The 22,697-nt window shown below is 40.2% G+C and overlaps 1 protein-coding gene across 1 annotated transcript; it reads right to left on the bottom strand.

The window, feature by feature from the left end:
- Positions 1-880: 880 nt before the first annotated feature.
- LAS1L (LAS1 like ribosome biogenesis factor) lies at positions 881-21,470 on the bottom strand (the record flags this gene model as incomplete). Its single annotated transcript, XM_079542104.1, has 13 exons — positions 881-971; positions 7,918-8,059; positions 8,605-8,981; positions 9,557-9,692; positions 10,712-10,927; positions 12,037-12,122; positions 14,580-14,689; positions 16,063-16,109; positions 17,133-17,330; positions 18,530-18,611; positions 20,271-20,340; positions 20,527-20,652; positions 21,274-21,470. 13 exons carry the CDS (start codon positions 21,468-21,470, stop codon positions 881-883), a joined length of 1,878 nt encoding a protein of 625 aa, XP_079398230.1.
- Positions 21,471-22,697: the final 1,227 nt, after the last annotated feature.

The following is a 22,697-nucleotide window of genomic DNA, read 5'->3' as shown; positions in this document are numbered from 1 at the left end:
AAAGATGCCACTGCACAATGCTGCACTGACATTTTCCTGTTTCTGTTTAGTTTCTTAACTACTGCAAGTTATTAGACTGATTCAGACAAAAGCTCTGTCTTAAACCCCTGGAAGATACACTCCAACAAATTATTACAGAGAAATCTTGAAATAAGTGCTTCCACTCCTAATTTTTTTACAAGTAATTGTAGAAGCTGCTAAGCAACAAGAACATTTAATACAAGTTAACACAAAGAAAACTGAATTCAGGGAAAAAAAAGCTGCAAATGCTTCTTCTCATCAATTATCTAAAATAGCAACCAAGTCCATTTCCACATGCTAGCTTATCATGCTAGCTTTACAGCAAAGAGACTTTTCAACCTCAGTAAAGTCATGAATATAAATAACACCAGACAAAACTCACCTTTGTTTGAAATCGTAGCTAGATGAAAATTATAGCATGACCTTATGCTGGCTAAATAATCCAAACTAACAAATGACAATACTGGCGTCACTGAAAGGGAAGGGCTCTCAGTATTATGACCAACAGGAACCAGCAGACCTCTTCCAGAATATCCAAAAGAAAAACAGAATCCATAAAGAACTTTGCCTTCAGTTAGTGATATTTATTAACCACGAAAAAAATTAAACAAAGGGTTTCCAAAACATAGTAACTGTATTTCACAAGCATCAGCTAGAGCTAAAAGTTCTTGACAGTGGTTAAGCAGACAATAGCTACAAGCAGAACAACATGCTTGCAAAACTGTGATTTTATATGGTAAAAAGTAATAAATCCTCATAGAAAAAAAATCCTGGAGTGCCTACTTCCCTGCCACCATCACAAGTTCCTCTCTGTCACTTATCTTGTGCAACATTGAAAGCTGCAGAGCAATTTTCTGTCTTAGAAAAGTTGAAGGCCACTTTTTATTTTATGGAAGTCATTCTGGGTCCATAATAATCCTCCTGTCACAGGAACATTCAATTCTGCAGAGCTGTGAGAGAAAAAAAGAAAACAAATAAGCAGTGAGCTCATATCAGCCAAGTAATTTTGATGCATGTTTAACTTACGAAAACGTAATTTTCCCTTTTTAGCTCTGAACATTTACCTACTGGAACATCTTAGTTTTTAAGCAGCTCATTCAGGAGAAGGCACAGTCTAAGGTAACACAAATACCAAAGCACAAACCAAAGGAAAGACTACCACTTGCTAACTAAAGTGAGGGAGCCATGATTCCAGAAACCACCACACATCAATTTTCATCTGAACTGTCATTTGCTAGGTAGGAATATCAGCTAATCAGGAGAAAACATGCTAACACAGCAAGTAGGCAACATAAAAATAGCCTGTCATGAACTACCAATGTTATAATGCTCTTATGTTTCCTCACAGAAATTAGCCATTCCTGCAGCTTAATACAGAAGTCACAGAAACCAGAGCCTTCACAGAGCCTAAGGGAAGTTATAGTTTGGTATCACTCCCAGCATGCAAAGTCATTTCCAGTTTTAGAAAGTGGTTCATCCTTAAACAGGCGTGAAATCTCTTCCTTGCAGAAGTTACCAAATAGGACTGGTCTCACGGATGCCAATGACTCACTAACACCAGCACACCAAGGAGCAATTATTTTTCCACAGCATTCCCAGACAAGGCATTCTTAAACAAAATTCAAACAGCAGGTGAAGAACAAAGGTAAGCCATTCCCTACCCAAAGCTTTTCTACGCACAGCAATTTAAACCATGACTTTGTTGTTACATGGATCAGATAAGGGTTCGTTTTATTATTTTTGTTTTACGAGAATGGAGAACATGAAAGCTCAAATTTAACAATAATGTGTTTTTAAAGGATCTACTTCAAACCTGATGTCTGACAAGGAAGAAGGAAAAAGGGAAAGTCTGCTCCTCCTCTCCATGCTTTTCATATATGCTCAAGGAGAGCTCATGCTGCCCCTGCCACAACCAATCATCCTCCAGGATATGATTATATCCCCTTTCCACCCATCTTTACCCTCCAGCACATACGACTCCTTTCATCCACCCGCTTACACATTTCATCTTTAGGACAAAAAAAAAAAAAATCCAGCCATTACCCATGAGCACTGAATGATTAATGCAATTTCTGAAACATCAGTAAAAACCTCTTGATTCAATCCCTGAAGCCACTGCATGTCACCAATTTCCACTCTCAGGAAACAAAGTCATTTCCAACAGCCACTCTGTCCCTACCATCAAGTAGAACTGACACTGGGAGTAAAAGGGCACAAGAGCTTACCACAAAAAAAAAAAAAAAAAAAAAAAAATCCACATGAGAATGACAGCAGCTATTCAAAGCTTCAGAGGTTGCTGCAGTAACCAACCCTACAGTAACCCTAAGCACAAAATCTGAACACCAGAAAAACCATGAAAGAACACAGTCTTTTGCATCCAGGAAAGAAGGACCTGCAAGTTTTTCCAAAGTATCAAAACATCACAGGAATTTGTGTTTCATATTAAACCAAAAATCAAATCACAAAATTACATCACATTTCTGCAAACAAGACTGAGCTCTTGTTTGAGAGTTTTATAAAATAATTTGAAGCTATACAGTAAAAAAACTCAACGCCTTTTCCAAATGATCAGTACTGGAATAACTGCAATACAGCAGAAGCTGCCGCTCAGAGATGCACAGACAGACAGTTTCTCCTTTGGGATCAAAACACCTCCTGGACACCACTTGCTCAAATGAAACACTGCCAAGGGCCTTGTAAAAAAAAGCGAGCACAGCAACATCATAGATGTCACACCCAGAAAGAATGACCTGATGTTGTCTGGCTGTTGGAAACTACCCAGCATTCAGCCTGCTAACAGAATAGTTTTTGCTCCCCTGTGACTCCTACTCCTCATTACTCTTAACTTCACCTATGTCATTCCTAGGACAGAGACTCGAGACAGACACTGATATCATCTCTGCCTCTAAAACGTACTGCATGAAAGACACCAAGAACAAGCTTATCACAGCAGAGCAACTGCTTTTCAGGAATGACGAAACTAGGCTATTGCCAAAGAGGGTAACAAATTTATTTCTTGGGATTCAAGGGAGAAGCGCTTTTTCCATAATCAATGCTACCTTGTCTTCCAACCACTATTTTTTTCTTTCCAAAGGATATATCTGCAAAAACAGATAATAGTGGAATACAGCATCAAAATTCATTGGGTTTGGCTGAACTGACATAGATTGAAAGTTATTTTGCTTTTTTTCAAGATTCAAGCTATTCTGTTTTGGAAACAGCAAGCTTGTCTTATTTCTGCAAAGTGGTCGATCTAGAAACTACCTAAGACTCTAGCTGGAGTGTTAGAAGTTAAGCATCCTTTAATAGCACTGAATGTGTGAGGGATACTGTCCTCCTATCACACATACCTTGCACAAAAAGGTCTTCTCGGAGGTACATACATATTTCATCCAAAGACTCCTGAAACCTTATCTATTCAGATGCAAAGCCTGGCAGAATCTCCCATATCTGCTCAGTACAAACACTCACCCTTCCATTATCTACACAAACTACACGGACACCTCGTATCAGTCTTTTGCAAGATCTGGCAAACCAGAAAAACTGCACAAGTCTACCAGAGGTCAAACTGCAACAAAGAACAAGCAAAGAGGAGCAGGGTAAGAACAAATCACAACATATTTGACAACCTTGTGAAAAAAAAACTTTGTGGATGCTGAGGCTGTTTCTTTAATCTCAAGAAAGGCACATTTTCCTATTTTCTGAACCTCCAGAACAACAGTAAAAACAGAAGTGAAATGCATGAGAAGGGCTTTTGAGTGTCTCTCAATATTGGGTTCATCTTTAAAAGGTAAGAGAGGTTTCCAGTGATATAGGTTGATTTGTTTAGCAACAGGGATTAGTGCATTAGTTTAAGAACCAATATGTTAGTTTAGCAAAATAAATCCACAACTGACAGTTCTAAAACTTTCCATGTCAGTTTCAGTGGGTGAACAGTCTTGTTTTTCCTCAATAATTTTGCACTGAGGACATAATAGAATACTTTCGTATTTTGCCTCATGAGAAGTACCGGAGTCACAATACTTTTATCTTTTGCCTCAAAACATGCAAGGCCATTTTCTTCCAGTTCCACAGACATTGTTTTTAAAAAGTGGTTCACTATGGCCTAATAAGCAATGGAAATCTTCCAAAGTGGGGAAGGAGGATGGAAGAGGGTTAAAGGTTTCAGTGATGAAGTGGATGGTGAAAAAAAGGGAAGAAGTAGGTGGGCACATGGCCACCCTAGACACCACTGAGCACCCAAAGGGACACTGGCACATCTACCAGCCCTTGAAAAAGAATGAAGATGTACACCAATGAACTGCATAGCTGTGCCTGAGCTGCTCAAACATAGAACCTGAACTCGGAGGGGGTGCACTTGCCTGTCAAGTTGCCCAGTAGGCATGGTGAGGAATAAAGGAACGCCGCTTTCTAACACCACATCGGAGTTCAGACAGTTTCTTTCCTGGATTTCTGATAACACCAGCTGAAGTCTATTTTCACAGATTCATAGGAATTATACAGTAAGAAGTACAAACCTCAAACAAGGGCAAGCAGAATTCAGCAGATGTTAAGTAACATAGGTGTTGCATTGGTTAAACACATCATAAGATTACTAAAATGCTCCATTCTCATCTGTGGACTTGGTGAGTTAGGACTGCAGAAAAAAAGTTGTGCTTCTGCTACATGATTTGTGCCTCTTTCAAACCCTTTTTTCAAATTTTCTAGGAAACTCCGAGTGCACTTCATTACCTTGATTTGCTGCAAGTCTGTGGAGCCGAAGATATAGATGGCCCTGACTTTTAGAAAGTGCACATCCTATTGATGACGTTGCAGGCGTTTTTTCCCAGCACCTTACAGATAATTTCAAAGCACTAGATCTACACAGTTGCAGAGTCTGATCAGCCAACATCAGAGACAGAATGGTACTTTGACAGAGCATTTCTGCTTTTGATCCACTTGTCTGCTGTCAGGTACAGAAAAATCTCAGCCACAGGAGGGAAAGGAGAGCATGATAGTTGATAAATATGTGAACTCTCCCACTTACTGAAAATAGTGATCCCCACAACTTACATGCTTCCATGTTTGCTCTCCAAGCAGACAGAACTAAATGACTGAGGAAACAGCACAAAACCAGTAAGAAACAACGAAACATTGGCACTAAAAAGTTTTTTTTCTTCCCTAATCCCTTTGTGGTTAACTTGAATGTCCTCAAATATACTACTGATAAGTGGAACTAATAACATTCCAAAGGACAATGTTAACTGTTCATACAGATGCCTTAAACTTTTTTGGACAAAAATAGTTAAATGCAGGGCCATCTCAGGTCATACGTTATTACTGAAACTGCATTGGCAGTTTATTCCTATTGTCACTTTCCACTGAGAAAGCAAGAAGAAAAGCAGGCACAGATCTTCTCATCGGATCACTGAGGTTGAAAGGAACCTCAAGACTTTCTAAAGGCAATCACTCTGGTTGGGTCATCAAGAACACGTTCCCTCAAGACAACATCCAAGTGGGTTCTGAATATCTCCAAAGATGGAGACCCCAGAAGTTATCTAGATAAATTATTCCAGCATTAAATAGCCTTAAAATTCAGAATGACCCAACTAAAACAATTTACTGGCAACTAAACTAGCATTCACTTCTTCTTAAAGACAGGAAATGTCATCTTCATGCACTCTCTCCTCCTCTTAGAGAACTCTTTTTTATGATTCAAATTTGTTCCAGGCTTTTCAAAGCACTTAACCCTATTACTGTGCTGAGATTCAATTTCTAGAAAAAAATAAAAAATAAAAAAATAACAGTACTCTAAACCAGGTCATTGCATATTTCTAATGCCAGTATATTTCTACTGTTTTTAAAGGAAATCTTTAAATGAACAAATTAAGGCTCTTCTTTCCTCCATTGGGGAGTTCTACCGTGAAGTTCTGTGAATAACTACCATTAATGATCTTCAGTGGTTTCCGCTGAGAGTCAGCTCATGCCTATGAGCAGCTTAAATTATGCTCAACACTGCAGCAAAGTACATTTATTCACACTGATTACTGTCAGCCAATTGTTTGGTCTTAAGGGGAAAAAAAAAAAAAAAAAAAAAAAATAAAAAAAAATCACATGCAGTAACATCTAAGACATTGCTTAGAACATAACTTGCTAAATGCCCCTTCTTATATTTCAGCAATGAAGTTCTTTTCCTCTGTAGCCATTTCATCATCCATTTTGTTTCATATTTAAGTACAAAGAAACAGCATCTAGTGTGGGGAAGTCTCTGGACTCGCAGGACACACTGGAGACACAACAGCACACCAATGTGGTTAAAAGCTGTTAGCCTGCTTTATTGTTAAGCACTACTCTATTTATACACGTTAACAGAGCATTCTACAAAACACTCTTCAACCCTTCACACAGGCACTTATCCAATAGGAGCCATCAGATGTTCTTTCTTCTTCTAAAGGTGCCCTTGGTTCTCATGCTGCTTATCTTGCTCCACAGCTGCTGCACTGAACAGTTTTTCTTGTATTCCCACAATCTAGTAATCTATGCATACGACTACTTTCAAGATAATATAAAAGGAGCCCACAGCAAGAAGAAATTGGTATGACTTCTACTACTTTAAGTGTCCAGGTTTACACCTTCACAGCATACTTTTGATTTGCTTGTCTTGCTGCTACCAGTAGAACTCTCAGATTAGCAAGACAATTATAAATTGCTTTATGTTTCTCTGCAGTAAGAATTCAAAAAAAAAAAAAAAAAGTTATGTTATATGGGCCAGGCAACACACTTTGTGCAAGTCTGCAATGCAGCAATTAGTAGAGGCTCATTCTGCTTCTGTAACAATCAAAGCACTGCACTGCAGCACAAATCAGCTCTTACGTCATTTCTTCTTGAAGTCTGCCGTGTTCTGCATGTAGCTTTCCCTCTTCCTGCTTTACTTATTATGGAATGCATGGAGAACAGAATACCATACATGAAAAAAAAAAAATGAATGACACCCTCACTTTTTATCGCAAGATGCTTAGTGCTGGCTCAGGCTTTTTTTTTTTTTTTCCTCCCCTAGAGCAAGGTTTATAAAACAGCTTGTGTAATCAGTTTCACCAGTGGCTAGTTCCATGGCAACATCAGCAAAAGCCTCTTAGCAAAGCATCACCATACTAATTGCACCCTCCTTAGCTGGACAGAAAGGTCTCATGTCCTCCAGGGCAATCTACTACTTTGCACTATAAAATAAAAAGGCATGATCTCCTAATCATAAAAATATAAACAAACTACACCAACCACTCTGTCACAAATTTTGTAATGTCACCAACCTGTTTCTCCATATATGCACCAAATTATTAAGCAATGCCTATAAGACAAGGACTAAGAAACTGGAAAAAAAAACCCAAAAAACGACAGAACCGGACATGTCCTTCCAACTATCCATTTGTAGATCCCAAAAGAAGTGTTTCAACACATGTGAACAAAAATTTGCCTCTCCCATGAACAGAGGAGCTGTGTGCCTTAGAAGCATTTCTGATCTGATTACTGGAAGAGTATTTTCCAAGCATCTCCAAGGTAAAGGCCAAGGTCAGGCTGAAATTCATATTTCACCTAAGCACAAGAACCTTTCAGAAATCATCAAAAGCTGACAGTTCTCCTTATAGCAACATTCTTTGCTCTTATGTATACATACCTACAGTAAGTAGACTACTAGACCATTACATCAGCACTACAAAGGTCCTTCCTTACACATTACTTGAAAGATGCACACAAGAGCAGTCAGTAGATACTAGAAATACTGGTGAGTATTTTTGTCAAACCACTACAGAAGTAACAGTCTGAAAACCAGTCCTGATTTTACACATGGTAGTAAAAGGCATAGATAAATAAATACATTTCATAGTTAAGGGACAGAGTTCTGCCCACACCACTACTCACTTTGTAGTGGAAAACTTCCACTCATCTTTCGCTGGCTGATCAAGCAGAGACATCATGGAGTAATTATCCAACATGAGACCATCAGGGTCATCGGTCTGACCTGGGAGTTTCCCAAGAGGAAAGTCCTTCCACTGCACTTCATCTGAGTAAAGATACAGTACATAAAATAGAAGTCAAAGCTAATCAAAGACTTTAAAAAGCAAGGCTCACTTCAAATCCAAAAATATTGCTTCATACAACTCAGCAAAAATGAATACTCTTAGGTACTAAAAAATAATAAAACTGAACTACAGTTCTAATTAGTTTCCTTTATAAACTTATCTCTTTCAAAGAAAGTCACTGTAGCATATGACACAGTACGAACACATCTGGAGTCAGCTAATATCACACATTCTTTGCAGCACTTCTTATCCGAAGAACTGTGAGGCAATGTCCATTAAAAGAATCCTCAGATTATTCCAGAGCAAACCATACTATCTACCTCTCTCCTTTAAAGATACTTTTGTTTGAAACTGACATACTGATTTCCACATACCAACTTAGAAGCAGTAACAACGTGCCTTTGGAAAAAAAAGAACAGTAGTTTAAGAGCTTTTAGGGAGAGATGGTACTTGCACATAAAAGACAGACTGGATAAAGCAGTTACAAGGGATTTGGAATATTAAGTCTCATGAAATCACTTTTTACCTGCAACAATCTGCCAGGCAGACCCTTGCAGCTCTGCTTTTTTCTCAGCAATAGCCACCATGATATTAGAATGAGCAAGTCCTTCCAAACAATTTGTTTCAGTTATCTCCTCTTCCTCCTCCTCTACCTCCTCTACACCATCATTTCTCTCTTGTACATCATCTTGTTTCTCAATAGTCTGCCCTTCATTTTTGACCTGATTTTCTAGCCTAGCCCTCCACTGTAGGCTCTCTATAGTATAAACTGGCTGTTTGCTGCAGTCCGAAGAGAGGCCTGGAGTGGACAAAGGGCCACCTTCTTCCGTGTAAATGGATGTGAGATAGAGAAGATTCTTTCGTGAAGAACGTGGCAAACGAGGTCTCATGCTTGTGAGGATCCTAGAAAGGAAAGGAGCAATATAAAGGTCTTAAAATCAAAACAAGATTCCAGATAGAAGTCTACAAACAGAGCAGCCTTTTAAGTTTAAGTTTCCTCTAAGACAGCTCAATCTTATCTCCACTAAGAGGCAAATCTGATTACTCCTACAGAGTGAATGCTGGAATACACTCTGTGATTAAAATTAAGGACTTAGGATACTTTTAACTGAATTTTTGCTTTGCTGTTCTCATGTGAAAAAGCTGCCACACACTAAAACCCATACCATGCACATAAGCAATCACCTCTCTGCTGCTACCACTTTTCATCTAGCTAAGCTATTTATCATCTTTCAAGGCAATTTTCACTTTCATTTTGAAGGCAAAATTCTTTTAACTTGTTCTCCATCTCTTTGTAGAATCTCCAGGGGAGATGAGCAGCAAGAGGAGGGGTTTCACATACATCTGCCATGATTCTGCTAGATGCAAAGGAAGGGAAAGGAACACAGCCATAACTCATCATAACACAGGAGATCTGTCCAAAGCTGTTACAAAGCACTGTTTGCTGTCCCTTTTCTAGATCACAGAATCAAGCTTACAGCTGAAGGAGGTGTGGGGTTGCCCAGCAGGGAGCTTCCAAGCAGTTATCCGTCAGTCTTATCCACTGCAAAGGAACTTTTTGAAGGAACAATTCCTTCATATGTGCTCGTTTGTTACAGCGACGTCTTTTCTTCCCTTCAAAGAGAAATACAATGCTGTCAAACTTCATAAAAACACACACATCATCCCTGTGGCTTTTTACTGGAGCTCTTATCCTCAAACAAGCTGGCATTCTAATTAAAGACCAAGACCAGATATGCTGACAAAGGATGTCAAGACCATTATAAGGGAGTTGCCAATACACTAACAGCTAAATCAGCTTCACAATGTGGCAACAATGGAGGGGAAGAGTTGTTCTGCATATTCCATCCCACATAATCACAGAAACACCAAAGTTGGAAAAGACCTACAAGATCATCCAGTCCAACCATCCACCCATCACCAATAGTTCCCACTAAACCATGTCCCTCAACACAAAATCCAATCATTCCTTGAACACCTCCAGGGTTGGTGACTCCACCACCTCCCTGGGCAGCCTACTCCAGTGCCTGACCACTCTTTCAGATAAGCAGTATTTATTTCCTAACATCCAGCTTAAGTCTCCCCGGCGCAGTTTGAAGCCATTCCCTCCGGTCCTATCACCAATTACAAAAGAGAAGAAGCCAACCCCCAGCTCACTACAATCACCCTTCAGGTAGTTACAGAGAACAATAAATCTCCGAGCCTCCTCTTCTCCAGACTGAACAATCCCAGCTCCTTCAGCAGCTTCTCATAAGGCCTGCGCTCCAGACCCCGCACCAGCTTTGTTGCCCTATATCCCACACAGGCAAGCTACAGAGCTGTGTTAGTACAGTACTGCTTTCTCTTACTGTGCAATGGACTGATCTTTCATAGGAGAGACTGGATTTTCACATCTTGAGGAAGCCACAGCTATATTGCAAGAAAAATAATAACTTCAAACTATTGCTAAACATGACAGAACTACGCTGCAAGTTAAAAAAGTATAAGAAATGCAGTGATGACAGCGGTCAATATGAAAAGTGTAATAATTATGTTATTACACTTCCAGTCTAAAGGACTCATATCACTCTCTTTATTCCTACAACGGCACAGAAGAGCTGCCTACTTTGTTTTGAAATTCCAGACATACTCACCACTGTTAACTCTAGCAATGCTAGTCAGCATCTCAGAAATCCAGTTGATCAGGAATTGAGACTGGAGTTCTGAAGAGTCAGAACATTCCTTCAACTTCATGAACATTTTGTCTATTAGGGTCTGTGTAAAACTTCGGGAAAGGATGCTTGTCAGCAATGGCTGCCAGAAGCAGTAAAGTGTCTGAGGAATTTTGAACTGCCATACCTCTTTATTTGCTGCAATAATATGTGAAAAAAGAGAAGCCAAAAATCACTGTTTTGTTTTTTTTTGTGAGCTGTTGGTGTGACTTTGTCTCAAAATAAAGTAGTTTACACTGATATTACTATTTTGTTTCTTTTTTTCTGGGATCATCACTGAATGCACAGCTATTATTTTCTTTCATTAGTAAATTAAGGTAAGTTAAGGTAAGCAAACCAACAACAAACAAGGATAGTCCAACAACAGCAAAAAATACCATGGTAAAGCACAGGAACATCTACCTCTGCTTTACTGATTTCTTGCCAGCTTAAGTCCATTTCACACAATGAAGAACTATTGTGTCTCAGAACAACTTGCTAAGGGAAAGCAGATAGAGAAAACCAACACAGAATCAAGGAACTCCTAGAAGTTCACTAGTGTAATATAGCCACAGAAGTTTGGGATCATTCTTGGGAAGTATTCTGGCTGGTGTCGAGGTGTGTTTTCAGGAAGATAAACAATTGGTTAATTTTCATTGCTCCTTAATTCTTTTGCAGGAAACCCATGCAACTCCATCCAAGTGGACAGCAGCATGAAACTATGATGCACTTAATAAGTGAGACTCAAAAAAAACATATATATGTATATATATATATATATGTGTGTGTGTGTGTGTGTATATATATATATATATGTGTGTGTGTGTGTGTGTGTATATATATATATATGTGTGTGTGTGTGTATATATATATATATATATATATGTGTGTGTGTGTGTGTATATATATATATATATATATATATGTGTGTGTGTGTGTGTATATATATATATCTCAGGTTCATAGCTTCAGTGTAGAAAAGCAACTAGAGAGAGCTGATTAAATAAGTAACTATTTTGGATATGGGCAGAGAAGCAAGCAGCATTCAGTGCTGAAGAGCTGTGCTTCCATAACAAAGATTTATGTAAAAGAAATGGCTAGATACGTCCATAAAGGGGTCTATAGAAAAGCTCAAAGATGTTTAAGGTCACAGAAAAAAATTATGCAGAGAATTACAGATCTCAATATAATGATGAAAAAGAATAGAACTGATTGTAATGTTGGCTATGTGCTTTTTACACAAGTCACATGGTTCCCAAAACACTCACCTTCATACTTTATATTTAACATCTTCAGACAATCTGTTGTTGGAATGAGAAAGCCATCACTGAGAAGAACTTCAGCCACTGTCTCCCTAGAACAATCACAAAGTCTAATTGATACCATTTAGTCCTTCACATATCAAAACACCACTTGCACCAGTTCTGTAACATCTTCATAAGCCAAATATAACTGTGGTGAAGTAGCTTGTTTTAAAGCACTAAAACCTGCTGGTTTTGTGTTGGATATGTCCCAGTGAAACTTGGAAAGATGTCCTGGTTTCAGCTGGGATATTTTGGCTCCAGAGGAAAAACAATGTTGAAAACACACCAGTGTTTCTAATTACTGTTGAGCAGTGCTGTACAGAGCCAATGACATTTCAGTTACTCAGCTTCTTGTACTGTTGCACCTATGAGGAAAGCTGAAGAGGCACAAAATTTGGGAGGGTACAGAACCAGGACAGATGACCTAAAATGATCAAAGGGATACTCCATTCCATACCACAGCATGCAAATAAAACACTATACATATGAAAACAGGGGGGAAGTTGGTCAAGCAGCCTGTGCTACTCGAGGACTAGCTGAGCAACAGTTGGTGGGTGGTAAGCGATTCCTTGTGCATCAATTATTCTGTATACATATTTTACTATAACTACTATCCTTTTTCCCCCCTCTTTTTTACTATCTAGGTAAATAGTAAATAGTTTATCTCAACACTCAAGTTCTTTGTCTTTTTTTCTGATTCTCTCCCTCATACCATCAGTGTATTTATGTTGCCGTATAAGTATCAGTGGAATCTCATATGAGAGAGTCTCAATTTCAGTACAGCTGATATGCTGTTACTAACAAACAGAAGTGGTACACATAAGAATCTTTCTGGTAGCTGCTTTTAATCATTCTGAGGTCTGAAAGAAAACGTGTACGTGGTTACAAAAAACTTGAACATAGGCACAGCTTTCCACTGACTATAAACAGATCAGCTTGTGTTCTTTACAACTTTCACCTGGATGCTGGAATAAAAATAGCTTAAGTAGGCGCTCAAGGATGAAGTATGGGAGCAAGAGAAATCTTATGGTTTGCTCTAGCAGCTTGAGGCTTTCAAACAGCTTTTATATCCCCCTCCATGAGTGTACTTATTTTCCTGAATGTACATCATGCTCAGGCAGCTCAAATTGCTCATACTGGAATTTAGCATTTGTCAGTAATGACATGCACTATACTAGCTTATACGAGGCACTTAAATGCTTTGTTCAGATGCAATATGTCATTTGAACTGCTACCACTCTGAGAAGTACAGTGCAAGTCTTTCAGCAGCAGAGGACTTCAATAGGAAATTTGTAATTTACAGCTATCCCAAAATATTTTGGTAAGTAGGTCTTTCTGAAATACAGGAAAAATCAAATCCTTTGATCTGAATTACCAGCTTGGAAGGACACAGCCATACACACTGCAAAACCAACACTGAAGTACTTCAACTACTCAGCCACAGTAGCAGTTTTCCCAAATAAAAGATCTACATGCAGGTGTTTTTTGCTGATATCAATAGAAGCCATTCATCAACACATTACCACACAGAGATTTTTTCCAAGCTAGAGGTGGAGTTGAGGTTGGGATGTTACTTTTCAACTGCTCTGTGCATCTGCCAGACTAAAGCTTTTGTACAAACAGTCATGCATAAAAGCCTGCCAAATTCTAGTTACACCACCCTGAACAGAACAACATTCCACTGGAGTAGATTCAAGCAGCTTAAAGACATGTCTAAATTCAAGCTTGTTAAATCATTACAGAAGTGCAAAACTAATTGCAGGAAAGCAAACTTGCTTGCAGACTGGCCAGATAACACCACAAGCAGGCCAACACAGATTCCTCCCAGCACACCGCTCTCAGAAGTATTTGTTATTTGCTGGAGAGCATCCTTCAGAAGTGAGGAACCAGCCTTATCAGCAGAGAAGCTATTTATCACAAGCTGTGACAACTTCTAGCACAACACCTGATAGCTTCTTAAATTAACCAGCAGCTTGTATGACATACATGTTCACATTAAAAGCATTACAAGTTACAGCTCAAATTTAAACTTGACTTTCTCCCCTCTAAAGATACACTGATTGTGTTTCTCAGAGTGGGACAGAAACTCCACGCAATTTTATACAGCAATAATAAAGTGTCAACATCCTGGGTCCCAGAGGCCCTATAGTGGAGGAAGACTATAAAGTATAGAAGAGGCAAATACTGCTGTGCAATTTTGAAAAATCCTGAAGGTTACTGTGATATCAAAGTCTACATAGGGCTCTTAGGAAAGCTTTTGAACGATGAAGATGCTGACACACCTCAGGGTCAGAACAGCTAAAGACACAGAACACATCGCATGCCTTTAAGACCCGCATGCACAGGAAACATTCATTATGAGAGATTAATAACTTCGTGCTCAAAGGCTTTGAGGCAATCAACAAATTGCTTAAGGAACAGCTGAACAACACAGTGAACAGGTAGTGAGAAAGGTCTGCAGGTGCAGCTTCACACTCTTCCATCTCAGTTAATTTTCAGAGACATACCTGTTCTCCTGCATTAAGTCTTTGATCTGAGCCAGAATCCAGTCCACTTCTGAAGAAGAATTAGACCACAGTTCTCGAGACTTTGAAACAGACTGGACTGCCTGCATAACCTGAGCAAAGGAAAAATCCAGGCATTAACGGGAGCTGCACTGACCCTAATTGCAAAAGCTCTCCCATTCCTATGCCTTAACAGCTCAGTGAGGTGGATTCACCTTAGTTGTGGCCTCCAAAACAGTCCTATTTTTGGATCTTACTGTTGCCTCCATTTCCAGAAAACAATTAATATGGAACTCCTAACTATAACCTTCGCTCACTACACATTCTTCTCTTCCTTCCAGTCGGAAGGACCCACAAAAAATAAGGCAAGAAACAAGGTTGTTGAACAGCGCACACACACACACACACACACACACACACACACACAGAGTCAGAACAGTTAACTGGTAGGGCTTCAACAAATTTTTTTTTACTAGAATATAGATCCACTCTAAAAACAAGCAATATATCACATCCATGAATACAAGGACATAGCGGTACAGAAAGCAGCTTATCTGGATTGAATTAATAAATTAACATGTATTAGAGACTAAAGCAAGGGTTTGGAACTTAATACTGCTTGTTGTAACTTGTGTTGCCTTCAGGTCTTGTGTTTTCTTAACAGTTGTAAATGGGATAAAGAGAAACTGACATTATCTAAGCCCATAGATCACACTTAGAATTTGCTTCAGAAAGCTTTAGTCATTAAACACTCCTGAGAGCACTGACTTGTTAGAAGCTGAAATCAAATACCTCTAAGTACAATTTTGATTGCAACTGTTTTTTCTTGTAAATGCCCTAACCTACCTAGAGCTAGGGAAGTGTGAAGAAAAAGCTAGAAAGAAGAATGCAGAAAGTTTTATAATTTGGAGTTTCAAGAATAAAGCAAAACACGGGTTTCCTCCTTCTACACCATCTCTCTTCTACTCTGCTACCTCACATTAACCATAAAACAAAGCATCCTGAGAAAATTATCTAAAAACCTAAAAACAGAATACCTTTGAATTTGTGTAAGCAGTCATTTGTTTCCCTGCCCAGTAACAGAAAGGAAGTTTCCCCTTCTTCATCAAGAATAAGGGAGAGGCCCAATACACACTTATAATTTTGCTGCTAACTAAGCTATATTACAAATATACTTTATTAAATGTCTTTGAAGTGAGATGTATGAAGGAAAACATGAGCCTACCACAACAAAAAAGTTACATAAAGGAAAAGGAATAAGAATCCAGCAGCAGTTTGACTACAATAATACTCTCCATTCTGATCTCATAGTTGAGCACGGAATATTTGAAGATCAAACAACTGAAACAGAGGGGATAAATAATCAACAACCACTAGGATCCCATTAGAATTCTATACTGAGGTATTCAAAAAGCAGGCGAGAAAGAGCACCTCTAAAACACGTTCCCATCCAAATAAAGGGAGAAGCAGACCAGGCTATGCTTACCTGAAACTGCTCATTTTTGTAGGATATCAACACATCTCTGACTTTTTCTAGAAATAAACATATATATACACATACTTAAAACAGGGAATGGGTCAACAATACAGAGCTTTGTCAAGCATAGGTAAGCTGCTTAGCTCTGCAAATGCATGCTCAAGGAAGACATCAGTGGAATGAAATCATAAATCCTGGGACAGAAAACACTGAAGACTTCTATCCAACTCCCAACAATTTCTAGACTTTCCTAGTACTGCAAATTTTGGTCTAGGAGTTCAGTATTTTATCATTAGCAGTGGCCAAGGAGAAGTAGATAAACACAGTCAGCTTCAAAAATTCCTTGAACAAATCAGTCCAGGAAAAAAACGTGTCCGAACATGAACTGCCTGTAGGAACATAAGTCACTTCAAATCCACCATGACGTGATTGCGGCTACTCACAAACCTACCATAGCCTGATGTATTAAAATCCTGCGCCACCCCAATGAAGTCCCTCCTCCACCTCTGGGACCACTGACTATCCCTGAATTAGCACTGTCTTCCAAAACACATCAACAGTCGGGTATCACGGACACCTGCCATCAGGATGCCAACCACACGATTAAACTTCAGATGCATTTTAACTGTTAGACTGATAGATCATTGCCATTCCATTTATTTTAAACTTATAGACCAGCAGGTCTACTATAACATTGTGTTTCTCTTACTCAGCAGTTTGGGGTACAGTGTTCTTTTTCTTGCCTAGAGTAGACAGGGAGAAGAAAAAACACCACAAGCTTGCATCTCATCCAAACAAAACTGTGGCTGTTACAACACTAGAACTAACTTTCACAGCATTCAGTCTTAAACCACCATATTTTAACTGCTGCTACTGATTACAACATTGCTTATTCAGTGTCATAGAACTTAAATCACCCTAAGATCTACTAAGGCCCAAACAGTAATCCCAAAATATGAGCTGAAGGTACAACTTTAGCCACTGTACAGCCTAGAAGATGACACTTTAAAATGTTCTGCCAGCACAGGTTAAAGATTTAATTTTTTCCCAAATTTTTTCATTGTTTCATGGACACCTACCATGGAATTCCTTATGTTTCTGACAGACCTCATGCTGTGGGGTTTGAATCTCCCATGTGTCACTACCCAACTCTGTGTTTGCCTCCATCTCTTCCTGTTCCTCTTCCTCATCCTCCTCTTCACTTTCCTCACACAAATTATTGCCCAACTGACGGCTCCAATATGTCTTTCGCAGCCAGTCCAGCACAACATCACAGCCTACAGGAGAATATAAAACATTCTCTTCTCAGTGACATTTACTTTTTTTTTTTTTTTCAAAAAAAAAAAATACAGGTGGCACATTGCTAACTTGCATTGTGATTAGAAATACTGCTAACAAGTTATGAATCTGAAATCACATACAACTCCGTTAATAAAAATATGAATGAATTAAAAAAAAAACAAAACAAAAAAGCTTCAAGCCCCATAAATCCTCGTAACATCTACAACACCTTGCTTCAGTCAAGCAAGGCCAAATTTAAGTGGAAACTAAGTTCACACAGCAACATTCTGGTGAGAAGATGAGTCAATTCTTCAATATCTCAATGATCAACACAGTATCTATAGCAACACCACTTTTTTGTATAGATATTACAGTAACCATACATTAGATAGAACAAAAAACTAACAACTCTTTTATCCCACCACTATTTCACTGGTCAACTCAACCTAAAGACAATACTGAATATGATTAATCTGGCTCCTCAATGCTGAACTCCAAATTCCCAGGAATTGTTTCAAGCACTATGAGCTGGTAATTTACTCAGGCTTGCAATACTGCTTGCAATTCTGCATTTCCCCTAAATTCATTTAACAGTCTCATGTGCATCCAAACCCTTAGGAAAAGCATATACCTCCTTCACTGACATGGACTTCATGTGCTGTTAGAAACAATAGCAGCAAACTACTATTTCCAGTATTTTTTTCCAAGTGTCTCAGAATACCTGCTCTGTGATGCACCTCTGCGTGGAGCCAGCAAAGTAGAATAACATCTGCAGTAGCACAGCCCACTTCCCATTTTCATCAAATGGCATATCATTCCTTTCCATATGAGGAAGAGGACTTCCAGTCCTTTCTGAAAGCCTAACACTGACTATCTCCCAAGAACTGGGACTCTGCCTCAGCACTGCCAGCAGCAGAAGAAAATGGAGAGTGAAGAGCAACATTTCCTTCCTAGTTTTCCTGCCTGTTCTCCACCAAGCATACTTTAGCTACCCTCACAAAGTACACTCCCCTAGGTGTTTCGCATTACAATTCTCCCTTCCAGGTTGAGCCCACAGCCTGCTAGGCAGAGTCTCAGTAGAGATGGTTGTTCTCCTCAGAGCTCCCCATCTGCCTGCTGGTGAGGGTACCATGTGACAGACATCACTAGATATCACTGGAAAGGCCTATCCATAATGCCCATAGGCAGTACTCACCCTTGCGGCACAGAGCCAAGCGGGGCAGCTTCCCATGAGTCAGCTCATGACGGAGGTCCACAACCCAGATAGGGATATCCACCTGCAAGAGCAGTCACAGACATCACCACAAAGCTGCAAGGAATCACACTAAATCCAAATACAGCCCCACAAAGCCACAGATAACCTCTTACTGGGTGGGAATAGCACTTCTGAGCCACCTCAGCATGGCACTTCCCAGCTTCCCCCATCAACAGCAGGAAAAGATCCCTCCTCTGATTCTCTGCCCTCCTTTAACTTAGAAACCATACAGATGTGATTTTACAATTTAAGTTCTCCCACTTTTCCTGTAAAAACAGCTGCCTCTCCAGACAGAAGTACTGTGTAGAGCTGTATAATATACTATAATGCCATAACAGGATAATAACACATGGGTGGTAAAGTCTTCAGCTACAGCAAATAAGAATGAACCCACACAGGGCAGCCACAGAAATAAAGGAAAAGAGCTACTTAACTTCAAAAGGACTCAGGTGGTCAGGAATCTCCAGCAAGAAGTACCCTCACCTCCAGGGCCAATTCTTAAATAACATCAGAGAAGGGGTGGAGCCTGGCTCCATCCCTTCCAGTCACTCAGCTACACCACATACATGTGAGCTCCCCTGGGTTGGCCCTACCATCCCACCAGGTGCTCCATCATTGTTTAAGACTGTAACTTAGCATTTCCACTACATATACTAAGTCAGTTTTTATTTAAATTAATTAAACAAGCTAGACAGTATTTGTATATGAAACACAACCATGCTATTTAATTTTTTTCTTATAGCTATCTGACTATTAAAGACACCTATCAGTAAGTCTGATCACTGGTAGAAAGTGAGTAGAAGTATCTTCCTTAAAAGAAGAAAAAAATAATGAAAAATCCACAGTTACTTACTCCCATGCAGGAGTATCTAACAAGGTTACATCTACAGCAAGTTTCAAATACCATTTGTTTTTCATATTCAAAGCTTTCTGTTTCAACTCAGAAATGATGGTCAGTACAGCAAGCATTAAAAGGACTCAAATTGCTACTACAATTACATATTGAATCTTTTCTTCTTTGTATTGAACTAGACAAACTCACCAAACAACTGAGACTAGCAAGACAAAAATAAACCACCTAAAAATACAACTAAGCACTTTTAATATAACCTTGGTTCTTAATAACTGAATTTAGACAGAGCTCTTTTTCATTACTGTAATAATATAACCAAATAACATACCTGTAGAGTAGCATCATTTACATCTAAATCAAGACTTTCAATAAAACTTCAAAGTTCATCAACTCTCTTTAAGGCTTTTATAGCAGAAATGCTAAGCCATATCTGAAAGCAGTAATGGAGCACGTGCTGGGAAGGCAGGGCCAGCCCAGGTGTATGCAATGTACCTGAATAACAAGAAGGGGTGGAGCCAGGATCCACTCTTTCCCAGCCCTCATTTAAGGGTTGGCAGAGGAGGTAAGGGTATCTCAGTAGATATCCTTGTCTACCTGAGGTTTTTTTTTTTTTTTTAAAGGTGAGTAGTTGTGGGTTTTTCCTTCCTTTGTATTTACATTTATAGCTGTTATTTTTTTGCTGTACTTTCTCATTGTATTACTTCTTTACTGCTAGAATGAACTAGACTTTATATCTTTAAGAAAAAAATGATCTACTATTCTTAGTGCAAAATGTATACATTCTTTCTCTATGCATGGGTTACTGATTAACTTTCTTTAGATATTTACCTCTATAGCTAGTTTTCTCAGAGGAACACTGACCATTTTCTGTTTTCTTTCTGTGATCAAGTTGACAAATCTGCATGTAGGTGATAGAAAAGATAATGTTTACGAAGTGCAGTAGAGAAACTTAGAATCCATCACACAAATTCCCCACAAACTGTACAAAGCTAGAGACCCAGAGATCTGAAGTCAAACTACTCAAGTGAAAAATGTAACTTGTACTAATCTTTTTCTTACAGAATAAAGGCCTTCAGAGTCCTACCTTACAAGAGCCAGTCCATATGAGAGAATAAGCTCATGTGATCTCAATTTGCCAGATGAATCTAGGACCTTGCAACGAATCAGTTCAGCAGTGCAATCTACTGCAAGAGGCATTTTAGGGCCATACCTAGAAAAGAGAGAGAGAGGGAAAAAAAAAAAAAAGCAGTCTTGTAAGACTATACCACTGTCCCCATCCTCCCAAAAAAGGGTTTGTTTTTGTAATACATTTCATGTTTTTTAACACCAGGAAGCCTGAAGGCATATAGAAAGACAGCAAGATTCCTTCCTGAATGCTTTACTGTCAGTGGCGTTTATGTCGCTACTCCTACACGCATTAAATAACCTCTTATATACCAGGTACATATTCTCACAGCATGAAATTGCAGTAACTGGACTAGACTCCTTTATGGAGGTATAGGATGAACACAAATGGAATGAGATGATGTGGGGTCCTGGGATGCACTCAGAGCAGTACAGTCTCAACGGAAACAAGTCTACGAACCGGAGGGCATGCAGGGCTTCTGCCTTCCCTGGCACCTACAGACCGAATATCACAGCACGATCCATGCGTGCCTGGAAGCTCGAGCAAGAAGAAGGCGCCCTGCAGGACGCAGCCCCTGCGACGTGCACGCGACCGCAGCCTCCCTTACGGACACGGCACACGAGGCCGGGACCAGCCAGGCGCAGAGCCGGCACAGTGGGCTTCAGGCTCACAGAAAGCAGCTCTCCGCCGGAACGCAGCCCGTACCGGCTCTTCCAGGCCGACACCCGATCCAGCGCCTCCTGCTGCAGCCGGCTGTCTCCGCAGTACAGCCCCACCATCACCTGGTCCCATTCCGCCCTTCCCCTCCACGCCACCACAGTTCGCAGCGGCTTCAGCCGCTTACGGCTGGGGGAAAAGGACCGCCGGCCGCAGCGCCACGCCGCCCCGCCGCTGCCCGCCATGGCGCGGCTCCCGCCCGTCCTCCTCGCTGAGCTTCCGCTCCTGCGGGGGGCGCTTCCGGGCGAGGCGAGGCGGGGCTGTGGGTGCGTCCTGCTGGGGCTGACGGACCTGAGAGGGCTGGGCAGCGCTCGTGACTGTGCGCGCCAAGCTTTCGGTTGGCCCTTCTTTCCCTTCTTTCTTTCCTTTTGGAGGAAAGTGGTGAGCGCGAGAGTCGTCATTTCTGCAGCCGACTTCCATCCGGGATCGGAGGAGAAACAAGCCTTGGCACGAGGATGACTTCTAAAATTGAGGGACTACATCAGCACCTCATTCGGCGCCATCAGAAAAGGCTGGAAGCTGTGACTTGGTTGCACACTCATTACAGTGAAGAATTACTGCCTGTCCGCTACATGGACAATCCCATTGCCTGAGTGAGGCTTGCCTCAGTTCCCCTGCAGTCAGTGTAAAACTCCTAGTAACTTCCCTGAGTGCAGGATTAAGCACAACGAGTACAGGCTGCAGATGTTGCTCTGTTCTTGCAGATACGCAGTGATTCTGAGCAGTCAGAAAATCTGTGCAAGCACAAAGCAGTGCAACATACTGTAGCATCCTTTATGCGTTTTTAGGAACTAAGCTGCGTGGCCTTGCAGAATCGCATGCCTCAAACATCTACAGCTGTGATCCGACTGCCAAAGTTCTTCTTTGATAGGAGTGCTGAGATGGTTAGTTATGTAATGAACTACTGTAGGACCAAACATTTCCACTGCCCTGTAAATACCTGTAGGACAGCCTTAGAAGAAGAAAGTCTGGGATTTTGAGAAATACAAGAGGCACAGCTGGCATCTTGCTGTTGGCTGAAGCAGAATAACGAAGTGTAGCCAGAGAAATTGAACTTTTGGGGTAGAAATGAATCAACTGATAACCAGTGCCTCATAGCCCAGGCATAAGAAGACATTTCAACTGTGGAGTTAAGTGGTAGTTAAATATCTGGCTTATCTTTGAAAAACCTTTTCACTCTTTCAGGGTTAAGGTAATAATATATGGAGAGGTGGGCTTCTTTCCCCATTTTAGGAGGTGATCTGTAGTATTCATCATAGGCTATAATCCCACTTTGAGAATTTATGTCAAATCCTGTTGGGGGGGGGTTAATGGAGAGGTTTACAAGTTACTGGCTGCAAATTTAGGAAGTGCTTCAGTGTTTGTTGTCTGCAGTGCTTATCTCCGTGTTCAGCCATCCCCTCTGGTGTGCA

This window comes from Tetrao urogallus (genome assembly GCF_951394365.1).
Source record: "Tetrao urogallus genome assembly, chromosome: 13".
Taxonomy (NCBI): Eukaryota; Metazoa; Chordata; class Aves; order Galliformes; family Phasianidae; genus Tetrao; species Tetrao urogallus.
This window is presented reverse-complemented; position numbering and strand designations above follow the sequence as displayed.